Source organism: Melanerpes formicivorus, unplaced genomic scaffold (assembly GCF_026170545.1).
Source record: "Melanerpes formicivorus ecotype bairdi unplaced genomic scaffold, bMelFor1.0.p_v2 SCAF_57, whole genome shotgun sequence".
NCBI lineage: Eukaryota > Metazoa > Chordata > Aves > Piciformes > Picidae > Melanerpes > Melanerpes formicivorus.
Window position 1 is genome coordinate 4,509,196 of NW_027142409.1, and position 25,773 is coordinate 4,534,968.

The following is a 25,773-nucleotide window of genomic DNA, read 5'->3' on the forward strand; positions in this document are numbered from 1 at the left end:
TTCTTCACTAGAGAAGTCTTACTGGAAAGAGGTTTGAGTGTGAGTATATGATTGTAGCTCCTGGAATACAGCTTGTTTATCTGGATTCAGTGAACAGAAAGTAAACTGAGAACAACTTAATACCAAACACTTTTTTACTTATGCTTGTTATTTACAATATTTACATATTGCACGTTTGCTGGAATGTTTTATACATTAATTATATAAAGTAAGTTAATGGCAGCTTGTGTTTGTGTACAAAATCCATGCTCCACTGTCCAAAAAAATATATCTACTTGGAATTACGTTCCTATTTGTCATGCGGTTTGTACTCCTAGGGTACAATGTGACCCCAATGCAAGTCTGTTTTAACCAAACTTTTAAAAAATTGCATAAGCATGAAGGATATCAAGTGACCACAACTACTGTGGAGCAGATCTTTAGTAGTTCTAAATATACAAACAAACATTCCTTAAAATTCTAGAATTAAGCAATAGAACATCAATTTTCTTAGTGAAATATTTGTGTTTACATAATTTTTGGCAGCATTACACATCAGTTGTAAAGTGTGTTTTTAAGTATGGAGCATTAAGTACTACTGGCAGTTATGCTACTGTAAAGAATGTCAATCTGCAAACTGCTGACAACATACAAAACACATGTTAAAAGAATTATGGGAATTAGTCTGTTAATCTGCAAAAATAAATCTCTTGTTCACTGTGGAATATGTTATAAAGGTAATAAGTTCTATTTCCCTGTTGATTTCCAAGGCACTTCTCTTGGTTCTTGGTGTTTCTTTTCATGGTAATAACATCTGGTGGATTAAAAGAAAGAAGAAAATTGCCTTTCATCATTTTTATACATGTGCTAGAGAGTGTAATTATATTGAAATTTGTAAATAAAACTGGAGAGTTCAGTAATAACTTTGGAAAAGTCCACTACTGCATTTCTGATTTCGCTCGGTGTACTTCCTATAGCCTGACTGCTTCATTACTGTTAGTTTCTTAATCAGGACTAAAATGTTAGAAAGTGTCCACTATTGTGCTGGTTCATTTTAAGTAGACAAAATACAGAAAATACACTCCTATCTGCTCAAAGCGTGCTCATAGTTCTGTTTGGCCTGTTCCTATTAATGTGGTTGTGAACTAAAAAAGTTGAACAAACCTCAGGAATAGTATTAATGTTGCAGATTTCTGTCTTAATGTGTTGGTGGAAGCTGTTGATAGAATGTCCACTAATAGAAATCTGTCAAGGTAAGGTCTGAAGGATGTAGGAAGCATTTGATGTTTCAATGGGCTCACTAGTGAAGAAATGTGGACTCATAAACAAGAAACAAACAGAAGTAATTTTCTGAGATTTGGTCGTATAAATATAGCCCCATGGACATGCAAACACTGAGGTAGCACCAAGTAGGAGCTGCAGTGGTTCAGTTTGCTTCCCATTCTATTAACACTCCAGAATAGTTTCTTGTAATGAAATCAAAACAATTTCTATGACACTGGTATCAAAAAACTGATAAAAAAATTGTAGGTTTCCACATTGCTGATGTAATGTATATTGTCTGTACTCTAGAAATGTTAATGCTAAGGCTGACCAGTGAAGGTTTCCCCAACTCTTTCCCATCACACACCTTTAAGCCTTCTGAGATAATGTACCAGTTTCTCTGTGCACACATCTAGAAATCTACCCTTGCCAGGTACTTCTGAATTTGTTTTTCTGCAATCGCATTTTCTGTACAGGTGACCATTGAATGCAGCATGTCTGTCTACCCATGTTTCATGTGTTTCTAAGATAACCTGTTAATGCCCTTAAAGTTAAAAATGCTCTATTAGTCAACAAGAACTGCACAGGTGAAAAACACTACTCTTACATGCAGACAGACTTCTGCTGAAGCTGGTGTGTCTTATAGACACCACAAGTCCACATGGGAAACTAAAAAACAGTGGTTGTTTGATACCAGTGTTCTGCTGATGTCATTTTTTTGTTTTCACAGTTAGAACTTGTGTATTGTCTGAACATGCATAACTCTTTCCCATGGTCAGTGTGAATTCTCTGATATTTTGAGTTTCTCTGCATTTTCTACTGCTCAAGTGTAATTTGTAATAGAATCATTTGAATGCAGAGTCAGTTGGACTTGACATAATCCATTGGAAATCAAGGTATTGCTGCATACAGAAATACTTGTTAGTAGTATTTAAACATATTTAGGTTTGCATTTTTTTAAAGTTATTAGGAAATGTAATAATGTTACAGAAAAGCTTAATGCAATTAAGGTTTTTTCCTGGCTTTGCAGATAGGACAAATACTCTTTTATTTTTTTATAATTAATATCCTTCCTTAGAGGTGAAACTGGCATAAATTTGCTTTGCCTTGCATTTCCATCTATCTTATTTTTTTGTGTGTATGTCACTAATGTACCATGTTTAAGCTGTGATGTTCATAAACAAATTAACCTGCTTTTGGTTTGATCATTGTGTGTCACAACTGACAAGTTAAACACTGGGAATTTAATAAATTATTTTTTCCTTACTAATCCTAAGGGGAATATGCAGCTCACTGAGGGTAAAAAAAAATGGAAGTGACTAGAATGCTTCATTCATCATCTCATCTCAGGCTGCTTTTGTATGGATATCTGATAAGCTGTGTCTAAAGATTCCCAATGCTGAGCTAAATAGCAGTTTTCTAAATCCATTGTGTTCTCAGAAACCCTTGAAAAAGCCACAGATTTTCAGCATTGATCAATCTTGTGGTTTTCTATTTATTTCATATAGTCTGTTGTATATATCACTCTAGGAAAATTAGACTGGAAATGAGCTGAAGGATGGCAGGCAGACTTAGTGGAGATCCTGAATACTACTTAGCTACAGTCTTTGCAGCTATCCTTCCTCCCTTTTCATCCCATTCTTAGTTCTTTTTTGCTAATGCAAAGAATACAAACCAAAACACAAACCCAACCAGCAATCTTGGCTGAAACCAACCAAACCATACAACTGTTCCAATTTTAAAAGCACAAATGAAAGCTATTGTAAAGGCATGACACAGCCTCCCCAATGTTCTAGTCGTTACCTGTGCATGATGATATAAGAGAAAACTAATCTATATAAGAGTAGAATTAAGTGTTTGAAATATCAGTATGAGCTCTAAAACACTGCCAGTAAGGTTTTGTAGCAGAACTTCAAAGTCACTGCTTCCTGCCATTAAGCAGAAGTAATTGAAAGTTGAATGTGATGGGTCCAGCTTTGTGCTCTGTTAGGGTTTACCTTCACTCATGCACAAAACTCACATTGTAATTCCGTCTTCACTTCTGTTATCAAACAAAAAAGGGCTGACACTTCTTGAATGCATTCAATGTTACTCTGAATAAGGACCACTCAGAGAAAACGCAATTAAGGGCTGTTGTTTCTATTGTTAGAAAACACAAAGCAAAACTTCAGAGCCCAAACATTATTCGGGTTTAAGAATAGTTTGATATAATCTATACATAAATGTATTTTGTATATATATACGTAAGTATATGTAATTTTCAGTAGCACTCAACACAAGAAGGACATGGAACTGCTAGAGCATGTCCAGAGCAGGCCACAAAGATGATGAGGGTTGGAGCACCTCTTATAAAGTCAGGCTGAGAGAGTTGGGGCATTTCAGCCTGGAGAAAAAGAGGCTCTGGGGAGACCTTAGAGCAGCCTTGCAGTACCTGAAAGGAGCTACAGGAGAGCTGGAGAGAGACTTTGTAAACAAAGGCATGTAGTGATAGGTTGACAGGTAATGGTTTTAAACTGGAAGATAGATTGAAATTAGACATTAGGAAGAAACTCTTCACCACAAGGGTGGTGAAGCACTGCAACAGGTTGCCCTGTGGAGGCTTCAACCCTGGAAGTGTTTAAAAACCAGGCTGGACGGGGCCCTGAGCAACTTGATCTAGCAGGAGGTGTCCCTGCCCATGGCAAGGGGGTTGGAACTAGATGATCTTTAAGGTTCCTTCCAACCTAAACCATTCTGGATTCGATGAATATCCATGTTGGTCATTAGGTCAACAGCTGGACTTGATCTTAGAGGTCTTTTCCAACCAAAACAATTCTATGATTCTTTGAATTGATATATAGTACAGTGTACAGGATTTGGACTTAGTGTGGTATTTCAGATGTCTTGATCTATTTAAAGTTTCCAAGATTATCTTGTACTGTCATCTTTTTCAACCTGTGTTAGTGGTATGGTCAATACATCTTGAGGAGTTTACACAGATTTCTCTTGAGTTCCAATGGAAATTGCAGTTATCAGTGTGTGTTACCTTATTAGGAATTTATATTATAAGGTGTGGTGGGTTTGGAAGGGTAAGGCTGAGAAGCCTCCTCCCTTCCCCCTTGCTAGGTAAAAGGGAAAAAAAAAAATTGAAGGGAAAGGAAAAAAAAACCTCACAAGCTGAATTAGCAAAGCAGTGGAGCTATATTTACAAAGCAATGTAGGATTTGCAGGGAAATATTTACAAATTTACAATATCTACAATATATACAAAGATATACAACAGAGCAACACAGAAATGAGAGTGACCCCCCCTCAAGGCAGAGGGGTCCCCCACCTCTGCTCTCCCCTCTCTCCCCCCTTTCCCCAGAATGGGATAGAAAGAGAAAAAAAAGAGAGGGAAAAAAATGTTAGAAGCAGTTTGTGTTAATTAGAAAGGAGTTAATACCGGCTGTTATCTGGTCTTCAAGGCCGAGGCCTTGGCAGAAAGCCCAGCACAGGCAGAGCTGCTGCACGAAGAAAAGGCGGAAGCAAGACTGACAGAGAAGTGCTGGAAATGTCCAGCTCACTCCCAGTTCCGAAGGTGCTTCCTCCCACTTCACCAATGAAATAGTTTAGATTATTCCTTCCGTTTACCAACTTCCGTCCACCATATTCCCTTTCTTAAGGGGGCAACGTCAACCGGCCACAGTCCACCCCTTCTAAACAATTTCATTGGCTGTTCATACTGTCCATCCAATCCAAAACGATATTTACAGTTTGTGAGCAAAGTTCATAGTCCATTCCGGCTATGCTCAGATGTAGATGATTCAAAAGTCCAAGAAAATCAGAAAATGAGAAAAATGGAAAACAGTTCATTCCTTCACTGATGAAGCGAAGAAAAGGGAAACAGGGAATCTCAGGGTCTCTTAGTTGACTCAGGGCTCTCAGGGATCTCAGGGTTCGTGCACCGTAGATTCCTCGTTGGTTTTTCCTTTGGACGCGATGTAGCTGTACAACAGTTTGAAATTAACCTCTTTCAGCTAAAGTTAAATTTCTTTGTGGAATACACTGAATTTCACCATTCTCTTGCATTACCCAATAAGTGTGACCCGGACCTTCAGCTGAAACCACCCCTCGGACAGGTTTAGCCTCTCCTGAGGGTGAAAATACCCAAACAGTTTTACCTAACAGATTCTTTTCTCTAACAACAGGAACTCTATCACCTTCTACTTTCCGTAGCAAATCTGAATGTGCAGGTCCAGCTCGGTTCACTGAACCTCTACTATTTACCAGCCAGGTTGCTTGTGCTAAATGTTTTTCCCAGTTTTTCAAAGATCCACCTCCCATGGCTTTGAGAGTGGTCTTCAACAAACCGTTGTAGCGTTCAATCTTCCCTGAAGCTGGTGCATAGTAGGGAATGTGGAATATCCACTCAATACCGTGCTCTTTTGCCCAGTTCTTTACAAGGTTGTTCTTGAAATGAGTTCCGTTGTCTGACTCAATCCTCTCCGGAGTTCCGTGTCTCCACAGGATCTGTCTCTCCAGACCGAGAATGGTGTTGCGTGCAGTTGCATGTGGAACTGGATAAGTTTCCAACCATCCAGTGTTTGCCTCTACCATAGTAAGCACGTATTGCTTACCAGAACGAGAACGTGGGAGAGTGATGTAGTCAATCTGCCAAGCTTCACCATACTTGTACTTGGACCATCTGTCACCATACCACAAGGGCTTAAGTCGTTTTGCCTGCTTAATAGCAGCACAAATGTCACAGTCATGGATGACTTGTGTGATAGCATCCATGGAAATGTCTATGGATCTGTCACGAGCCCATTGGTATGTTGCATCTCTGCCTTGATGTCCCGACGAATCATGAGCCCACCGAGCTAAGAATATCTCACCTCGGTGTTTTCAGTCGAGATCAAGATTAGAGTCCATGTCTACTTGAGAAACTCTTGCAGCTAGATCTGCCTGATGGTTGTGTTGCTGTTCCTCAGTAGCTTTGCTCTTAGGAATGTGAGCATCGATGTGTCTCACTTTCACTGGAATTCTCTCGATTCGATCAGCAATGTCCTGCCACAGGTTGGCTGCCCAAATGGGTTTTCCTTTCCTCTGCCAACCACTCTTTTTCCAGTTCTTTAGCCAACCCCATAGAGCATTGGCTACCATCCATGAGTCGGTGTAGAGATAAAGCTTTGGCCATCTCTCACGTTCAGCCACGTCGAGAGCTAGCTGGACAGCTTTTACCTCTGCGAACTGACTGGATTCTCCTTCTCCATCTTTCGCCTCTGCAACTCGGCGTGTTGGACTCCACACTGCAGACTTCCACCTTCGCTTGTTCCCAACAACACGACAGGAACCCTCTGTGAACAAAGCATATTTCTTTTCATCATCAGAAAGGTCATTGTAAGGAGGAGCTTCCTCAGCACGAGTTACTTTCTCCTCTGGAGGTTTAGCACAGTTGATGCCTTCAGGCCAACTTGAGATCACCTCCACTAGACCAGGTCTTTCAAGATTTCCCATTCGAGCTCTCTGTGTTATCAGAGCCATCCACTTGGACCAGGTTGAGTCTGTGGCATGATGTGGTGTGGATCCTTTGCCTTTGAACATCCAACTCAAAACTGGTAATCTGGGAGCTAGAAGAAGTTGTGATTCAGTTCCAATCACTTCAGAAGATGCTTTTACTCCTTCATAGGCAGCTAGAATTTCTTTCTCTGTTGGAGTATAATTAGCCTCTGAACCTCTGTAACCTCGACTCCAGAAACCAAGAGGTCGTCCACGTGTCTCACCTGGAGCTTTTTGCCACAAGCACCAGGTTGGACCATTGTCACTTGCAGCCGTGTACAAAATGTTCTTAATGTCTGGACCATCTCGGACAGGTCCCAGACCCATTGCTTGAATCACTTCTTGCTTTATCTGGTCAAAGGCTGCTTGTTGTTCAGGTCCCCAGTGGAAATGGTTTCTCTTTTGAGTCACATCATACAGAGGTTTCACAATCTGACTGTATCCAGGAATGTGCAGTCTCCAAACTCCCACTATCCCTAAGAAACGTAGGGTCTCTTGCTTGTTTGTGGGACTTGCCATGGTAGAGACTCTATTTACGACATCCACTGGAATGTGTCGGCGTCCATCCTGCCATCGCACTCCCCGAAACTGAATCTCTGTGGTAGGTCCTTTCACCTTGTCTCGCTTGATGGCAAAACCTGCATTCAGAAGAATGTCAATGATTTTGTTACCTTTCTCGAAGACTTCCTCAGCAGTTTTACCCCAGACGATGATGTCATCGATGAACTGGATGTGTTCTGGAGCACCGCCTTTCTCCAGAGCATCGTGGATCACTGCATGACAGATGCTTGAGCTGTGGATCCAGCCCATTGGCAGCCTGTTGAAAGTGTACTGGATTCCTCTCCAGGTGAAAGCAAACTGAGGCCTGCATTCCTCTGCTATGGGAATAGAGAAAAATGCATTAGCAATGTCTATGGTAGCATACCATTTGGCCTCTTTGGATTCCAGCTCATACTGTAGCTCCATCATGTCTGGCACTGCTGCACTCATAGGTGGTGTCACTTCATTTAGGGCTCGATAGTCTACTGTCAGACGCCAGTCTCCATTCTGCTTCCGCACAGGCCACACTGGACTGTTGAAAGGTGAATGAGTTTTGCTGACGACTTTCTGACTCTCCAACTGACGAATCAGATTCTGAATGGGCAACAAAGAGTCACGGTTGGTTCTGTATTGTCTGTGATGCACAGTCTGAGAAGCAACCGGCAATTTAATGTCCTGTATCTTATGTTGTCCCACAACTGCAGATTCATCAGAAAGTTCAGGTCTGGCAGATAGCTTCATTTTTTGTCCATCAATTTCAATAGAAGCTACTCCAAAAGCCCATTTGTAACCTCTAGGGTCTTTGAAACGCCCTTCTCTCAGAAAATCAGTTCCCAAAATACAAGGTGCATCAGGTCCAGTCACAACTGTATGCTTCCTCCATTGTTTACCAGTTAAACTTATATTAACCTGTACCTTACTTAACTCTTGAGATCCACCAGTGACTCCCAGAATAGTTATCGACTCTGATCCTTGATAATTTGATGGTATTATGGTGCACTGAGCTCCTGTGTCAACCAAGGCCCTGTACTTCCGAAATTGTGAAGTGCCAGGCCACTGGATGTACACATCCCAATAGATTCTATTATCTCTGTTATCCCTCTCCTCCCCCTGGCGGGAGGCAGGGCACCCCTAGTTATGGGGAACATGCGCACATGTGCATTGCACATATTGTGCAGGGTTATAACTTTGCATGTTATAACTGGAGCCACTGTTGGAGCCATAAGAGTCGTTCTGGGGAACTGTGGAAGTAACAGCTACCCTTCTGGTATTGCTACCTCGGGTTCTGCCACTTTGCAATTCCCTCAGTCTCCTGAAAAGATTAGAAGTCGGTTGGCCATCCCAGCGGTTCATGTTCTCACCACACTGATCACGCAGAGTTATCCAAATAGTTCTACGTGATTGCCTTGGTGGTCTGTTTTGGAATGACCTGTTTTGGAATGTCCTGTTTTGGAATGACCTCCTTGGAGGACGTGTATTCCTCACAGATGAAACTTGTACCCACCTGGAGGAAGAATTGAAATTATCCTTCTGTGCCAATTGGTATATGGAATCTTTTAACTCTCTTATGCAATTCTGAATATCACCAGACATAGTTTTAATGGCCGAAACCAAAGAACCACGTGTCATGCTATCCTCCAATTGTCTCATTTGATCACTGAATTGGCCAACCGTAGGAGAAGCTCCACCATAACTTCTTGACACAATTCTGCTTGCCAGAATGTTTGCATAATTAGAAGGAGCAAGTTTGATGATCTTTTTAGCAAGACCAATACCGACAGGAATGTCATCAGGATTCAGAGTTTCATGTTCACCATAGAGTAGCTCTCTAACAGCAAATTCTCTCAAGCGCTTAATTCCCTCATCTATGGTAGTCCAGGGTTTAGGATTCCATGGAAGGTCATCTCGGGAAGGGTATCTCAGGGCAACCGCTATTAAATGGCGTATCCACAGATTAACCTTACCGAGAGCTTCGCCTAGATGTCTATCTATTCCATTGTCCCTTGAGAGAGTTCCTAACTGAGCTGCTGACTTGTCTCCAACTGTTAGAGCTGAAGCACCTGTATCATAACACCTACTAAGCCAAGCTAGAACTGGCTCCTTATCTGCCCTGGTGAAATCTTTACGGACATTTCGCAATTCCTCCCGTGGCGAAGAACATTCCGTAAGATCATCTTCCTCCTCGTCTCCCTGAATTCTTTGCCCATATAATCCTGCTGTCATTCTCCTAAGGATCTCTTTAAGCTGAGAACCACCTTTGCCAGCTGCCTTCCTAGCTTCATCCCTATCCTGCTTTGATCTCACTAGGTTAGCTAGATCTTTAAAACAAACCTTCTCTTCCTCCTGAGCAGGATCTTTTAGAGTAGAGGGCCCCTCACCAGGATCAGTCTCCTCCTCTTCTTCTCCATCTTTGCCCTTTCCAGCTCTAGTCTTTAAAGGAGCCACCTTAACTGGAGCTGTGTTTGAATTTACAGCCACCTTAATGGAAGCTGACAGGTCCTGAGATAAATCAGCTGCTGGGGCAGTGACTTCCGGTCCCACCGAGGGAGTGTGTGGAAGTGACGTTGCTCCGTTAATGGCCGACGGAGAAGAAGAAGGAGAAGGAGTAGGAGAAGGAGTAGGTGCCATGTTGATACCAGCCGATGCCCTTGGCTGCTTGCTAGAATCAGCAGAAAAGTCATTTAGAGCTGCTTTACCAATTAACTTTTTAGCCTTCTTTTTAACTGACACGGGTTCTCCACAGTCCTCATCACTAGATGACTCTGGGACTGATCGAGAGCCATGGCGTTTTCTTTTTGATCTAGTTTTAATAACAAAACAAGCTCTGGACACCTTTCTCTCTCGCCGCAAAGAAATCAGGAGATACACGTTAATTATCACCATCAGCAGAATTATAGACACCAAATAAATCACCTTTGGATCCCAGGCATCACCTAAAGTTACTGTCTCCTCAGGCGGAATCTTAAAACCCTTTATCTCAATTGGGAGAGTGGTGGAGGTAACATTCCTGTATCTCACTGGCCATAGGAAATTAATACATTTTCCATACCATAATTTAACTCTATACATAACCCACATATAGATTGTCCGCACCAAATATTTACCCAGGTAATCCAAAATCAAACCCAAACAATATCTGTAAACCAGAGCCCCAAAAATTGAAAAGAATAATCGCTCCACAAACCACAATACCTTCATGTTTGCTAATTCAGCTGGAAAACACTAAATCAATCAAATAATAAATTAAACTAATTATCTGCCCCACGTTGGGCGCCAATAAAAAAAATGTGGTGGGTTTGGAAGGGTAAGGCTGAGAAGCCTCCTCCCTTCCCCCTTGCTAGGTAAAAGGGAAAAAAAAAAAATTGAAGGGAAAGGAAAAAAAAACCTCACAAGCTGAATTAGCAAAGCAGTGGAGCTATATTTACAAAGCAATGTAGGATTTGCAGGGAAATATTTACAAATTTACAATATCTACAATATATACAAAGATATACAACAGAGCAACACAGAAATGAGAGTGACCCCCCCTCAAGGCAGAGGGGTCCCCCACCTCCGCTCTCCCCTCTCTCCCCCCTTTCCCCAGAATGGGATAGAAAGAGAAAAAAAAGAGAGGGAAAAAAATGTTAGAAGCAGTTTGTGTTAATTAGAAAGGAGTTAATACCGGCTGTTATCTGGTCTTCAAGGCCGAGGCCTTGGCAGAAAGCCCAGCACAGGCAGAGCTGCTGCACGAAGAAAAGGCGGAAGCAAGACTGACAGAGAAGTGCTGGAAATGTCCAGCTCACTCCCAGTTCCGAAGGTGCTTCCTCCCACTTCACCAATGAAATAGTTTAGATTATTCCTTCCGTTTACCAACTTCCGTCCACCATATTCCCTTTCTTAAGGGGGCAACGTCAACCGGCCACATAAGGAGTCTTTGACTTTTGTGTATATTTATTCTTGCAAGAAATACTGTATCTGCTGCTTTTCCTTTAAATACTGTTAATTAATCTGCTTCCCTGGGAAAAAAAGCAACTGCTAGATCTTTTTCATATGTTTTTTTATCTCTGCTTAGCCTGAAATTCCTGCTACTTGCACTAGTCTTGTGATTATCAGTGTAAAACTCTTTGTGTCACTGGTTTACTTATGTTCATTTAAAATAACTGTAGAAGCTTAAAAAGAGATAAAAGTACATCAATACTTGTCAGTACAATAATGATAAGAACTCTTCAAAGCAGGAATATGTAACCATACATGATAATGCAATCCTCAGTCCTTGAACTGCTCCTTATGGTACAAGTAAGATTTAAGCATACCTTATGAGATCAGTATTGGTCCCTAGTAAACACTTCAAGACCAGCTAATGGAAAAGGGAGGGCACCAACAGTAGCACCTGCAGTTTTCAAAACAAAGCACTCAGATCTGTATGACTGTAGCCAAAGTGATTGTGACAAAAGCTATATGTCGTGGGAAATCTACAAGATCTGAATTGGGAACTTTAGAATAAGACTACTGGAGTCTTGTTCCTGACACACAAGTTCTCAACTGGGAGGGTGGTGAGACACTGGAATGGGTTGCCCATAGAAGTTGAGGCCACCTCATCTCTGGCAATGTTCAAGACCAAGCTGCATGAGGCTTTGAGCAACCTGGTCTAGTAAGTAGTGTCCCTACCCATGGCAGGGGGCTGGAACTAGATAATCTTTAAGGTTCCTTCCAACTCAAGCCATTTAAGTACAAATAAAACCAAATCTATTCTTTTTTCCTTCCCCTCAAGGTGTTCTCTAAACATGGACATGTAGCTATGGATCTGAAAAATGCACCAAAACTACTAGTCTTGTAGAGCATCAAAACCCAATAATTCATCTATAGCCTAGTCCAGTCATAAGCCTCAAATAAAATTGGCTACTAAGCAAAATCAGAAATTGAATTTGTTGCAGGGGAAGGAAAGTTAGTATGGATAATTAAGAGTAGGTTATTTTACTAGTCTATAAGAGTTTCAAAAGATATTTTAAAAAATTGTACTTGTGATTACAATTAAACAGTCAAATTCTATTTCTGAATTTACACCTTAGTGGAGTAGTATCACATAAAAAAATTTGTTACCTGATTCAGGAGTTAGTTTGAGCTTCCAAACTAATACTGACTAGTAGCCTTATAGCAGATACAGAAGTGGTTACCTATTGTCAGAGTAAATAACATTTCTTACACTAGAGAGCCATCTTACATAAGAAATTACTTCAAAATGTTGTATTCCTATGTTTAAGCGGTACTATGTTGAAAACCTTGAATCTTTTTGAAAACACTTTTGGTTAATAACTGTACACTTTATGAAGATGAAAAATATGGTTTGGTAAGTGGAAAATGCAAAAAGAACCCATTTTTCTGCAGCTCAGTCCATGAGCATTTTACTTTTCTGTGAGGTATGTCTTACCCACTTATCTTGAACTGATGCAGTGGAAAAACTCCGAGGAGGAAGAATGCTTAATTTTTGGAGACACCTGTAGATCTCAAGGGGCATGTGGCAAAGAATAGCCTTCCTTTCTACCAGGAGAGGTTGATTAAGAGTGCTGATACTATTAATGATCTGTGTCAGGAGAATAACAGAAATGGAGGATTACTTGCATTGAAATGTGTCTGCCAGCTTAGCAAGGCAGTTGTTTGGCAAAATGAGTGGGACTTTTAAAAATAGGCTTCCAGTCTGAGATGTGAAATACTTTAGTTATTGTCCCTTCATATAATGAGTTTGTGATAGGAGGCAAAGATATAGCTAAAACTTTCTAATGGAAGGGAGAAAATAATTCCTTACTCTGATGTATGCTCATTAGCACTGGTAATAACATCAGTCACCTCTCTTTGGCAGGTGAGTATTATTTTATAATAGTTAATTTTTTACCCCTTTTCTGGGTTTTACAATTGAAAGGTTGAATCTCTGGCATTTTGCCTAGTTAGATCAAAGGAGTTACATGTTTTTTAACTTCTATTTGTCCTAACATTACTGTATTAATTATACTATTAATCGTTTCTGGGATTCCATTCTTGAACATACTATGTATGCATGAGAGATTCATCTCCATGGCTGCATCTTTCAAGTTAAGACTATGATTAATGTAATAGTTACTGGACGTGAGAGACATTCTGCATTGAAGTTGGGCTGCTTTAGGTTTGTTTAGAAAGTCAGACAAAAAATACTTGAAGAAATGTTGAGGAGTTTAGCATAAAGTCAGGATGCTGAATTACATATGATGATTTAGTATATTATCTCTGTCCTTGCCATTAGAAAAGTATTTTGTAACATCCAGCTGGGATCCTCTCTTGTTGCAAAGCTGAATTGTTTTATTTATCTACACTGGATAGAGAATGGCTGACAGCCATATTTTATGAAATGAAATAGCTCCATCATGTTTTTCTGCAGTCATCTTTCATTTGGATTCAATAATCCAAATTTGTTTCAGCTATTCTTGTAAACTGAGTTTTCTAGGTCTTTGGTCATCCATGTTGCTCTTTGGACTCTCACAAGAAGCACCCATGTGTCTTCATGATGGGCTTAATTAAGTACAGTATTCAGCAACAGTTACTGTTTCAAGTGGTTTATAAACAATGTTTCTATTTATAAATTCCAGTATGTTGTTTGTTCGCTTTCAAATGTGACACAGTAGACACATTTCATATGTGACCTACTACAACCCCTATGTTTTCTACAGAATTATGTCTAGCTATTCACAACTTGCCATGTATTTGTGCAGCTGGTTACTCCCACATAGTTCTGCCCATTCCTCTAAATCTTATCCTGGTTTTAGACTTTTCAGCTAATATTCCAAGATTATTTTCGGTTTCAAGATTGTATGCAATCATGGTTACTTCCCCTACACTACTGTCACCCACAAATGTCCTATCACCTGAGTTATTAATGAAAATATTCAACAATATAATGAAGCTGTGACTGTGTTCAATACTTTTTTTCCAGTTAGTCAGTGAAGCACTAATAACATTTCTATTTTTTTCCAGACATTTTTACATTTTTTTCCCCACATTTCCCTGGCTTCCTTGTGACAACGTCATGCAAAACAGTGTTAGTGTTTCAAACCAGTAAAACTAGGATGCTTAGCATCTCTTGCTCTTTCTCACTGACTCCACAAGGTGTGTATTTTGTCAGAGAGTTAAACTATTGTGGTTCAACAGCATTTGTTACTGACAAATCCATACAGGTTATTAAATCTCCCTTTGTCAGAGGTCACATTTTTGTCTCAGGTAAGCATTTTGAGGACAAAATGTAAATTAGTCCTTTTATATTCCACCATATAATCATTAATATTGGACCTCTAAAATCATCGAATCCAACTGTCAACCCAACACAGTCTTCTAGAAATAGGGATAGTTTGGAAGTCTGTGTGGTGAAGGCACATTATGCCCCGATACTGAATCTTGTCCCAGCATGTGGGCAAGTTCCCCCTCCCTCTAGGAGGGAGACAAAAGCCAAGGCATTAGCCAGGCTTGCACGCACCCAGCGCATGCAGTGCTTGTGCTTACACCAAGTATGGGCATAATTCTAGCTTCACGCTTTCTATAGGCTGAAGCCAGTTGCTTATGAGAGTGCCCATTGGTCAAGCCCAGCCTCGAGGAATCTATAAGTATCACCCCAGTTGGTGAACACGTGGCCCCCTCATTTACTTTGTCTCTGTGCTTGCTCCAGAGAGTAACTCTCGAGCTGCAGCCTTTGCCATTGAGCTTATTGTTGTTAGCTTCTGTTATACATGCATGCATACTGGAAGCCTCTGCATTGTTGAAGAAGCCCAGAGGGAGGACCTTCGCTGAGCCTGAGGAGCTCAGCATTGCTACAACCAGTCGTGCCGATCGGAAGAGCCCATCGTGCCACCGGAGGACTGGACCAACCCCCGCGGGTAAGATCTGCCCAGTTGCCGGGGAGAAGGGACTTGATCAATACCGAGTGCCGCTCTCTCAGAGCCGCCGAGTGCCGCTCTGAGCCCTGTGAATTCCAGGGAAAACCAGAGCATTGTTCGTGCTTGTATTGCACCGGACCCGGGACCACTACGAGAGTCCTGTTGCTCCTTTAACCTCGGTAAAGAGAATCCGCCGCCTAACGCAGCCGCATTCTCTCCCTGAGGCTGTTTGCATCAGCCCCGAGAACCGCCGTGGTTGGGCCGACCCCCGTAGCTTCGCCTGCTTCCGTCGTTCGAGCCCACCTACCGGCCACCGTCGTCCCGCCCTGCCGTGCGAGCCGACTGCTGAGGGCCGATCCCACGGACCGACCCCGACCAGGACCGATCCCTGTTGTCTGAAGGGGATTGAATATTGTCCATGTGCTTTCCACCCACTAACACTCAGTTCAAAGTATCCGCGTCCAGCAGAGTAAGCGCTGACGCATAGAAAGATTGTAATACTGCTGTGTATAGCCAGAAGCCGCCCGCGTCCCGCCGAGTCTCCATCTAGTGGCCAAGCGGCGGAACTGCACCCTTCGTTATATAAATATAGAAAGGGTTTATAGGTCAATTACGTTATAATCATAACACTAAGCCAGTTGTGGAATGTATTTCACGAACGTGCACTAGAACATGTATATAAGTTGGTGATTCATCGGTTATTAATAGTTTGATAATTAATAAAATAATATTTTTCATAATTCATATTTCATATTCATAAATTTAATAACCTCTTCACCACAGTATGTTTTTGGTTGGTTTGCTTTTGGTTTTATTTTGGTGTATGGTAAAATTTCCCAAGCATTTATAGGAATTAGAGGCACATCTAGGTAAAAAGGGAGGGAAGAAGCCCATAGACCTGAGAAGTGAACACAATGAAAATTCCAAGAAGTCAGAGTAGCTTAGTTAGTTCAGCAATGTTACTAACAATGTATTTTAATTGAGCTACTATAAAAGCACCTGCAACATATCTTCACTTATGAAGCTTTCATGTGTACAGCTATGTATACATTAACTTATACAGATCTACAGATCTACAGCTGCACACAGAAAAAAGGGCTGCTGCTGCTGCCAGTGCAGGCAATTGTGTACTGACTCGACCCTTGAAAAATAAGCTACAGCTGTTGTGTTTTGTTCTTTCACAACAAAATCTGTATCTGCAGATTAGATGCTGTTGTGAATAATTCACAGCTGATGCACACAGATTTCTCTATGATGACTTCCAGTAAGGGGTACTCTTTATTTATTGCCAGTATTTGTGAGATAAAATGGGGTACTTCAAGTACTCTGAAAGGGGAATACCTCAGCCAAAAGATGACTGTTATTATAGTCCTATGAATTTTCATGTATGAAACACAAAATCCACTGCTTTGCTATGCAGTTGAATGTCATTAGTATTATGAAGAAGCTTACCTTTATCCTTCCATGCACATTGGGCTTACTGCCAACCGAGTAAGAAGCCTGGCACATCTTTTATAGTCTGTCATGAAAAAATAAAGAGCATAAATAGATCACTATAATAACCATTTTTGCCTTTAAATATAAAAATTGGTAAGTGTGCAAATTGTTGTAAAAATAAAGTTCAAGTAACACCTTTGTTTTCAACACTATTGAAATAAACTCCTTATACTTTGAAATCATAGAATTGCTTTGGTTGGAAAAGACCTTGAAGATCATAAAATCTAACTACTATCAAACTCTACTAAGTCTTATGGTTAAACCATGTATTTCAGCACATCTCTGTAACACCTCCAAGGATAAGGATTCAACCACCTCCCTGGGGTGCCTGTTCCAGCCTTTGAGAACCCTTTCAGTCAGCAACTTTCTTCACAGTATCACAGTATAACTAAGGTTGGAAAGGACCTCGAGGATCATCGAGTCCAACCTATCAACACAGACCCCATGACCAGACCATGGCACCAAGTGCCACATCCAATCCCCTCTTGAACGCCTTCAGGGACGGTGACTCAACCACCTCCCTGGGCAGCCCGTTCCAATGACGAACGACTCGGTGAAGAACTTCCTCCTCATCTCGAGTCTACACCTCCCCTGGCGCAGCTTGAGACTGTGTCCCCTTGTTCTGGTGCTGGTTGCCTGGGAGAAGGGGCCAACCCCTTCCTGGCTACAACCACCTTTCAGGTAGTTGTAGAGGGCAATGAGGTCACCCCTGAGCCTCCTCTTCTCCAGGCTAAACAATCCCAGCTCCCTCAGCCTCTCCTCATAGGGCTTGTGTTCAAGGCCTCTCACCAGCCTTGTTGCCCTTCTCTGGACACGTTCAAGTGTTGGTCGAGGTCCCTCTGCAGAGCCCTTCTACCCTCTAACTGACTAACATCTGCTCCTAACTTAGTGTCATCTGCAAACTTGCTGATGACTGACTTGACCTCCTCATCCAGATCATCAATGAAGATGTTGAAGAGGACGGGGCCCAACACTGATCCCTGGGGGACGCCACTGGTGACTGGCTGCCAGCTGGATGTGGCACCATTCACCACCACTCTCTGGGCTCGGCCCTCCAGCCAGTTCCTAACCCAGCTCAGAGTGTAGTGGTCCAAGCCACGAGCTGACAGCTTAGCCAGCAGTTTGCTGTGGGGGACAGTGTCAGAGGCCTTGCTGAAGTCCAGGTAGACCACATCCACAGGCCTCCCCACGTCCACCAGATGGGTCACCTGATCATAGAAGGAGATCAGGTTGGTCAGGCAGGACCTGCCCTTCCTAAATCCATACTGGCTGGACCTGAGCCCTTGGTCATCCTTCAGGTGCGCAGTTATTACCGCCAGGATAATCTGCTACATCACTTTCCCTGGCACTGAGGTCAGGCTGACTGGCCTGGAGTTTCCAGGTTCCTCCATCCGACCTTTCTTGTGGATGGGGACCACATTGGCCAGTTTCCAGTCATCTGGGACCTCACCGGTGAGCCAGGACTGGAGGAAAATGATGGAGAGCGGCTTGGCCAGCTCATCTGCCAGCTCTCTCATCACCCTAGGATGGATCCCATCCGGTCCCATGGACTTGTGAGTGTCCAAGTGGCTCAGCAGGTCCCGAACTAATTCCTCATGGATTACTGGGGCACTACACTGCTCCCCGACCCCATCGCCCAGCTCAGGAGGCCACTCGTCCTGAACTCCTGCCTTGCTGTTAAAAATTGAGGCAAAGAAGGTGTTCAGGACCTCAGCCTTTTCCTCATCTTCAGTCACCGTGTTCCCCTCCAGGTCCAATAAGGAGTGGAGGTTCTTCCTGCCCTTCTTCTAATTGTTAATATATTTATAAAAATGCTTTTTATTGTCTTTGACTGAGCTGGCCAGCTTCAGTTCCAACTGGGCCTTTGCCTCCCTAATTTTATTCCTACATAATCTAACAACTTCCTTGAACATACCTCGAGAAGCCTTCCCCTCCTTCCAAACGTGATACAGCCTCTTTTTCCCCCTTAAATCCTCTAGGAGCTGCTTGCTCATCCAGGCCGGTCGCCTTCCCCGCCGGCTTGTCTTTCGGCACATGGGAACCGCCAGTTCCTGTGCCTTCAAGAGCTCCTGTTTGAAGTAGGTCCAACCCTCCTGAACCCCTTGGTTCATGAGGGCTGGTACCCAGGGGACTTTGCAAATAAGTTTCTTAAATAGGCTGAAGTTCGCCCTTCGGAATTCCAAGGTGAAGGTTCTTCTTATATCCAACCTAAACCTCTCCTGGCACAATTTGAGACAGCTTGTTCTCATCCTATCACTTGTTACTAAGAAAAAGAGACCAACAACCACCTGGCAGCAACCTCCTTCCAGGGAGTAGAGAACAATGAGGTCTCCCCTCAGCCTCCTCTCTGGACTAAACAGCCCCAGTTTCCTTAGCTGCTCCTCATAAAACCTGTTCTCCAGACCCTTCACCATGTAAAAAGGAGTGTGTAAAAACTGCCTAAGTGAAAGCCATGTCTAATGGCACATGTCGCTATGCAACAGACTTATGCATAGTTATCTATAAACAAATAGCACCAATGTGCTTGGAGGCTCTCCAAGCATATGTAAGTATGCAAATGTGCTTCAACGTGGGATGTAAACATGTGATTGTAATATTTCTGTACCAGAGGAAGAGTAAGGAGTGCTCATTCATCTTTGAAACGCAACCGTCAGTAAGCAAGTCTATCAGCTTAAGTAGTAGAAGTCTCCAATAAATGGTCTTACTGGAAAAACTGTTAAATTAGGCAAATAATATCTCCTAGTCATAGGAATGTTAATTCCAGCCCATGTAGGTGACCACGTCACACAAATTCCTAACTGTATAGTTTCATCTTAAAACTAGTAAAATTTTCTTCCACAGTAGCCCTACTAGTAGTACTTATTTTAGGTACCTTCTGCTTTTTAATGCATTCATAAGGGGCAGAACCAATGCAAAGCTAAGAAAAATAAAATCTTTTTTCTTCTTTAATGTGGCAAACTGAAAGCAAATATTGTGAAAGTTGGTTATGAACAGACAGCAGAGTAAACGACTTTTTAGGTAATGATACTACTAGAAGATATGCCAACAAAATGCTTTTGTACTGGCTACCATCACATTACAGTATCATAGATGCTTTGAATTTCTTTGTTGTTTGGTGTGGTAATGGTTGTAACAAGCAGTGTGAGCAATCTGGCAGTGTAGGCCTAGAGCCTGACATGGTGGTAGGCCGTGCCCAGCATGAGTGCGGAAGTGGCTAGCAGTATAGCAGAACAGTGCTGTGCCCGCACTGTGTAACCAAAGCAGGGCACTGGTAGCCATAAACATAGAGAGTTATCTTGGAATAACAGGACGCACACATATATCAACAATCCCGCGTGTTAACCAATAATCCACAGTAGTACAGTGTGTGGTCACTCGTGAGGGGCCAATGAAGCCATGCCAGCAATGCCCCCCGAGCTTATATGAGTTGTAAAGATTTTCTTAATACGCACTTCTTCTGCGCACTTCTTACTAGCCTGTCAGCTCTACTGTCTGCTTTGCACTATGCTTGCTTTATAATGGAACAATGCTGAAGCAATAAATGAACAATACTAGATCATATTGATCAGCCGTATTGATTCCCATCTCCGTCGTCCCCAGAGTTTGGCCTTTGAATTTCTACATGGAATGCACAGTATTACCTGAAATCAGGAAAATCTCAAAAAGTAACGTCACATTGTGTGTGAAGAACTAAAGTGGGCTGTTTACCTTATTTTCCTAGAAGAAAGTCACTTGAAGGAGACACTGGTCAGTCTAGTCTGGTGACTGCTGTTGGTTTTTGTTAGGCATTATTTCATTAATGAGTAACTACATCTGATGTTTCCTAGAGATGCAATGTTAACAATCCCTAACTCACAGCATAGATATGCTGTAATTGCCATTCCTACAAATTATCCTCCCATTATCCAGACATTATACTGGTGGGTATGTCACCTGTCAGGAGGAAAAGGGCTTTAAGACCAACTCTAGTTTGCAGCATCACAGCTGGGAGTACTCTTTAATGCTGAGTCAAATGGTGTTTGTGCTATGTTGTGAAAAGGACAATATGACCATTTGTTTGTTCAAAACAAGAGTAGTTATAAGCAACTTCCATCAATGTAAATGGAACGTGATCTTGTTAACCACTATCTATAAATTCTTACCTTTCTAAGGTATTCCTAGTCTGAAGCCTTACAATCTGAAGCCTTACTAACAGGGAAAAAGTCTGCAATTCTTACCAAATATGCCTTTAAAATATATTGGCCTGGCATATTTGTTAATGCTTGAAACTTGGAATCTGTAACTCTTGTTTCTATTCCCAGCTTTGCTACTGACCCAACTGGTTGACCTCAGACAAGTTAAATAAAGTGTGCTTCCATTCTGAAAAGGCTGTACTAAAATAGCATCTGCTTACTCAACAGGTCCACCTCACTATGAACCTGAAGTTACATCTTCTGACAACTGCCAATGTTTGATTTGCTTTTCAAAATTCTCTATGCTGATGACATATCATAAACTGCATTTGCTTATTTGTTTCCATCAGCACTTCTGTATTTAATTATTTCATTATTTTAGTGAGCTTTAAGAAATAATACTTTTGTAATTCTCTGAAGACGAGGGTTGCAAATATTCCATGTCAACATCACTGGTAGGTTGGTTGTTGAATAGTCAAAATAGAAAATGTCTACAAAATATGTTCTACATAAATCACCAATGAAAATGAAATAACCCCACATGGATTTCTTATCCTATCTTTAACTGACAGCATTAGAAATCAAATATGAGAGGTTTGTGAGAAAAGTTGTGTTTCTATGACAAGCAAACAGCTTTGGTTTGGAACCAAAGAGGCACATACATCAGCACCTAAGGAAGCAAGGTCCATTCTACACAGTCACTGTTTTATGGAAGTCTGGTTTTGGCACTTACATGCTGGGATGGTGCAGTCCCTTGTGTTGTGATAAAGACGATGAAAGTGTTTACTACATTTTGGGCTAAAGTAAAGTGGACCTGAAATATAAAGAAAAAATAAGTGATAAATGAGTACAGCTCACAGGGAAGAGTAGTGCATGGTATGTACATGACATGAAAGATACCAATGCAAAATTAAAACATACCTGTTAAGTGCTTTAAGAACTTGTCTTTCATCCTCAGATCTCTGGGAACTATTTCTGTTGGACAGAATAAAGAATAGTCACTTCTGCACTGGAACTATGCTTGCCAAGCATAATATGTGGACAGGGAATAAGCTCTGTCCAGCAAACATCACCTCTGTCTTGACAGATGCACAAATGTCAAAAGACCTTTAAATACAGCAGGCCAAGTTACAAGGATTGCTTTTACATAAGAAGCCACTGTGAAATGCACTGTGAAACACACTGTGATGATGAAATGAGTTGTCTGTTGTGCAGTCATTAAGGATGATGATGATTAAATAAGAGTCAGATTTATATTATCAAGTTTACCCAGATTTAAGTTCTTCCAGGAATTTTAGTTCATGGTTGCTCAGAAATAGCACACTCTGATGGTGGCAAAGATCCAAAGTTACACTGAAATTTGGGATTGTGTCTTTTATTTCTCTTAAGCAAAAATATCTGCTCTTTTGTCACAAGCGCTGTCCTGCTGTAGTCATGAAACTGGATTAATATACTTACAGGAATTTTTTTTCTTCTTCCCTTTAGCAGTAAATAAAATTCACAGGAAATGATCCCAAGCAAATTGCTCTCTTCTGGGTCCCTATGTTTGTGGTTTACCGCCTTGTGTTTTGTGTTCAGCAGATGGCAAAATGAAACTGGTTTACTGAAATCCATTTTAGCCCTAACCCTTGCTGGTGTCTTCCTGATTTACATCTATCTTTGATTGCTTTCCATTATGAACTCTATGCTGATAGCTTAGTGCTGATTGTGTATGATACACTACATGGTGCTTTATTTATTTGACCATAAATGCCTAAGCAGCCTTTTTCATTCCCCTGGCACCTCTTATCAGATATAAAGCAGAGAGCATTTCCATCCAGATCTGATTCACTTGTGAGGTTAGACACTTCTCAAAAGCCATTCTTCATTTACTTTAGTCAGTGTAAGTAAAATTGACCTTATCATATTTGACCTAATTATGTCATGAAGAGCATTAAAAACACACATGCTTCACTCAGAAATTTCCCATGGGACAGGCTCACTGAGAAAGTGATGCCAAAAATGAAATGAAAGACTTTAGGCAGTAGTTCCTTTTTCAGAGTTGCTGGGAATAAATCCATTGTAGTAACAATGAAAAATCCAGCTTAGGAGTCAATAATGCCACTACCAACTAATCCGCTCTGAAGTAGGTTTATTATTTACACAGAGAACTGTTCAGCACAAACCAGACGTTTTACACCAATATGATGATTTAAGGTGGCCAAAAGCTATGCCCATATATTGTGCAGATCAGGGTTCCCTGTCCAGTCTGGCCTCCTTAACTTTTCAACATTTATAAAACAAAATATTCTTACTGTGCTGATCTTAAGCACAACAAAATCATCTGCCTTTGTATATTGAGTAATCATCCAGATGGAGAAGTAACATTTTCATGACAACCATCAAATGCAAATTGTGAGGATATGTGAATATGAATGAGAATGAAGAAAAGGTAGAATGAAGCTTTATGAGACCAATAAAGGTAAAATAAATAGCATACTGGTGACATGAAAACTACTTTTGAAAAAAGACATCTGCTGGAAAACATTGAGAAAGTCACTTTCAGTAGGAGTACAATGAGCACCAGTAATACTGCAGAAGTTTGGGAGTGACAGTGAACAGTAAATTAGGCATGGCATCAGGAGAAGCCAAATCAACTTTCAACTGAATGCACAAAAGTATATCATGAAAGTGAGCAGTAGCTATCAGTCACTATGTAGCTTGTACAACTGCTTCCAGATGGCTCTTCATAACCCTGAGCATCCTAACAAAGCAACACAGGCTTTCACTGGAGGTTAGAGAAGAGCCATTCAAACGAGTAGAAGGATGACTGTAGGAGTATCTCAAAGTGGTCATTGCTTGTACAGCTACAGAGGAGCACTAGGTTTCAATTCCCTAGTATTTCAAAGGTGCTGCCTTCAGAGCACAGAAAGAACTAACCAGCAGAGTGAAAGGTTTACTGAGGCTGAGCTGCAGGAAAGACTTCTAGATATGAGATCTACAAAGACATACTATACGAATTCTTGCTGGGGTCATTGCCAGTAAACAAACTAAGCACATTTTAAGAAGTGGTGAACTTCCAGGAAAAAAGAATGTTTCCATTCCTTTTTTTTTTATCTCAGCCCGCTTTAGTCTTTTTGCATTTTGATAGGTTTTGTTCAAAGCTAACATACAGGAAGTTGGACTTTCAGTTGCATACATTATCCAGAGAGACTCTGAGATGTGAATGGAGTTTTTCTATTCCAAATTTGCCATCTGTGTCTGTTTCTGATACCAAAAGGAATCTGCAGGTATCTTGAGTGGTGAATCCTTGATATCAAATTAGTAACCTGATGTGATGTCTCATTCACCAAGGTAGTATAGAAATTAAAAAAAAATTAAAAATCTCCTAAGTCATGGACTGTGACTTACCAACTCTCTGTTCATCCTGGTATCCTCCATAGTCTGGCACTTCTCTTCGATCTAAGTTATAGTCGTGCTTGGAGAAGTACTGCAGCCCATTGTCCTTCTCCAGATGATACCTTTTCAGTTCCTGAATGATCTCCATGATCAGATTTAGGAGACTTTGCCTATCCTTCAGATCTGCAGAGTCAGTTTTCTCTTTGCAATATCCTGCTGAGAACGTTAAGAGCAGCAGCCCCAGCAGCCCAGAAGACCTCAGTCCACTCATTGCAGTCTGACCAGAGGGGTGCAGGAGCAGCGGGAAAAGAAGGATCCGCTCCTGTGGGAAGCCTATTTTCACTGGAAGAAAAAAAGGGGAGATGGGTCGGACGTGGGGACGCACATGGGGGTGCAATCAGAAACGTGACAGCAGGAGGGAAGCGCGGAGACCGCTTCGCAGGTGACAGAAGACGGGAGCCCAGCCCGCTCCGTCAGCCCCACGGCTGCCAGCACCCTCCACACCGAGCCGCCCCCCAGGGAACATCCGCCCCAGCGCCCACCCTCCCGGCAGCCTGCGCTCGCACGAGTCCCGCGGAAGGGCCGCAGGAGGACCCTTGGCCCCTGCGCTTAGGCGGAGCAGATCTCCCGCCTCGACGGGCTAGCAGTACGCGACGAGGGAGCGGAGAAGCGCGGGCGACGGGCGACAACTTTCCCCGAAGTTTGCTTTTTTTTGTTGGTGGCTTTTGTTCGTTTGGTTGGTTTTGTTTTGTGGTTTTGGTTGGTTGGTTGTTGTTTAGTTTTGCCGGAGAGCCGCAGCGACTGCGCACCGAGTGAGCCCCCCAGCCCTCGCTGCGGGGCTGCGGGCGGGATGGGCGTTGCGCGGCTGGGGGGTAGCGCACGGTAACGCCAGCCGAGTCTTTTATCCTCTATGCTTTCCCCCTCCCAACTCGGGGAAGAGTCGCGGGCGGCGATGCCTACACAGCAGCCAGCTGCAGCGGAGGACGCTGTCTCATCCCCGGGGCCACTCGTCTTCGGACGGCTGGGTGCCCCCCTATGCCGGCGTGCCGTGGGCGGCCGACCCACACAAACGGCTGCCCCGCGGTGCGTAGCGGCTGTTCCATGACAACTTCGGCGAGAGTCCGGCGGCGTCCGCGTCCTGTCACCGGCGTGGCCCGACAGTGCCACCAGTCCCGCCGCAAGCAGTGCTCGTGCTCAGCGGGGCGAGAGGGACGGGGTCGTGGGGAAGAGAGACAGGGAGGAAGGAGGCTTTTCAGTGCCTCCCGGCCGCTTTACCTGTGTCTTCCTTACGGGAGCCTCTCCCCCGGCTCTCCTCAGACGGCAGCGCGCAGCGAGCTCCGGGGAGTCCAAGTTTTCCGCAGCTGGCCTGCCCGCCCCCCCTCCTGTCCCTGCACTCTCTCTGTATCCACAAACTACTCCATCGCCGTAAGTCCCAGCGCAGCCGCTTATATAGGCTATAGGGTGGGCATGAGACGGTAGATAGTATCGACTTGGAAGTGGGTGGAAAACAATAAAAGTCCACTTGGCAACCTCGGGAGCGTCGCTGCTTG

At 42.5% G+C, this 25,773-nt stretch overlaps 1 protein-coding gene across 2 annotated transcripts; it reads right to left on the reverse strand.

Annotated features, from left to right (window-relative positions):
• Window positions 1-25,738, reverse strand: ALKAL2 (ALK and LTK ligand 2). Of its 2 annotated transcripts, XM_068161360.1 has the most exons (6): window positions 25,499-25,738; window positions 24,236-24,565; window positions 21,767-21,820; window positions 21,579-21,659; window positions 16,629-16,695; window positions 1-793 (listed from the first exon to the last, which is right to left on the reverse strand). In XM_068161360.1, exons 2-5 carry the CDS (start codon window positions 24,492-24,494, stop codon window positions 16,631-16,633), a joined length of 459 nt encoding a protein of 152 aa, XP_068017461.1. In that variant the 5' UTR covers window positions 24,495-24,565; window positions 25,499-25,738; the 3' UTR covers window positions 1-793; window positions 16,629-16,630. The 2 variants fall into 2 exon arrangements, with proteins under 2 accessions (XP_068017461.1, XP_068017460.1); XM_068161359.1 differs by lacking the exons at window positions 1-793; window positions 25,499-25,738 and adding an exon at window positions 11,201-11,671 and having other exon boundaries at window positions 24,236-24,562.
• Between the last annotated feature and the right edge of the window lie 35 nt (window positions 25,739-25,773).

Bases quoted from the DNA above. Each gene is read 5' to 3' on its own strand.
- ALKAL2 (XM_068161360.1), bottom strand. From the start codon at position 24,494: ATGAGTGGACTGAGGTCTTCTGGGCTGCTGGGGCTGCTGCTCTTAACG. The intron at 21,660-21,766 runs GTATGTTTTAAT...TTTATATTTCAG, and splicing joins GTTCTTAAAGCACTTAACAG to GTCCACTTTACTTTAGCCCA. The intron at 16,696-21,578 runs GTAAGTGCCAAA...TTTTCATGACAG, and splicing joins GGACTGCACCATCCCAGCAT to ACTATAAAAGATGTGCCAGG.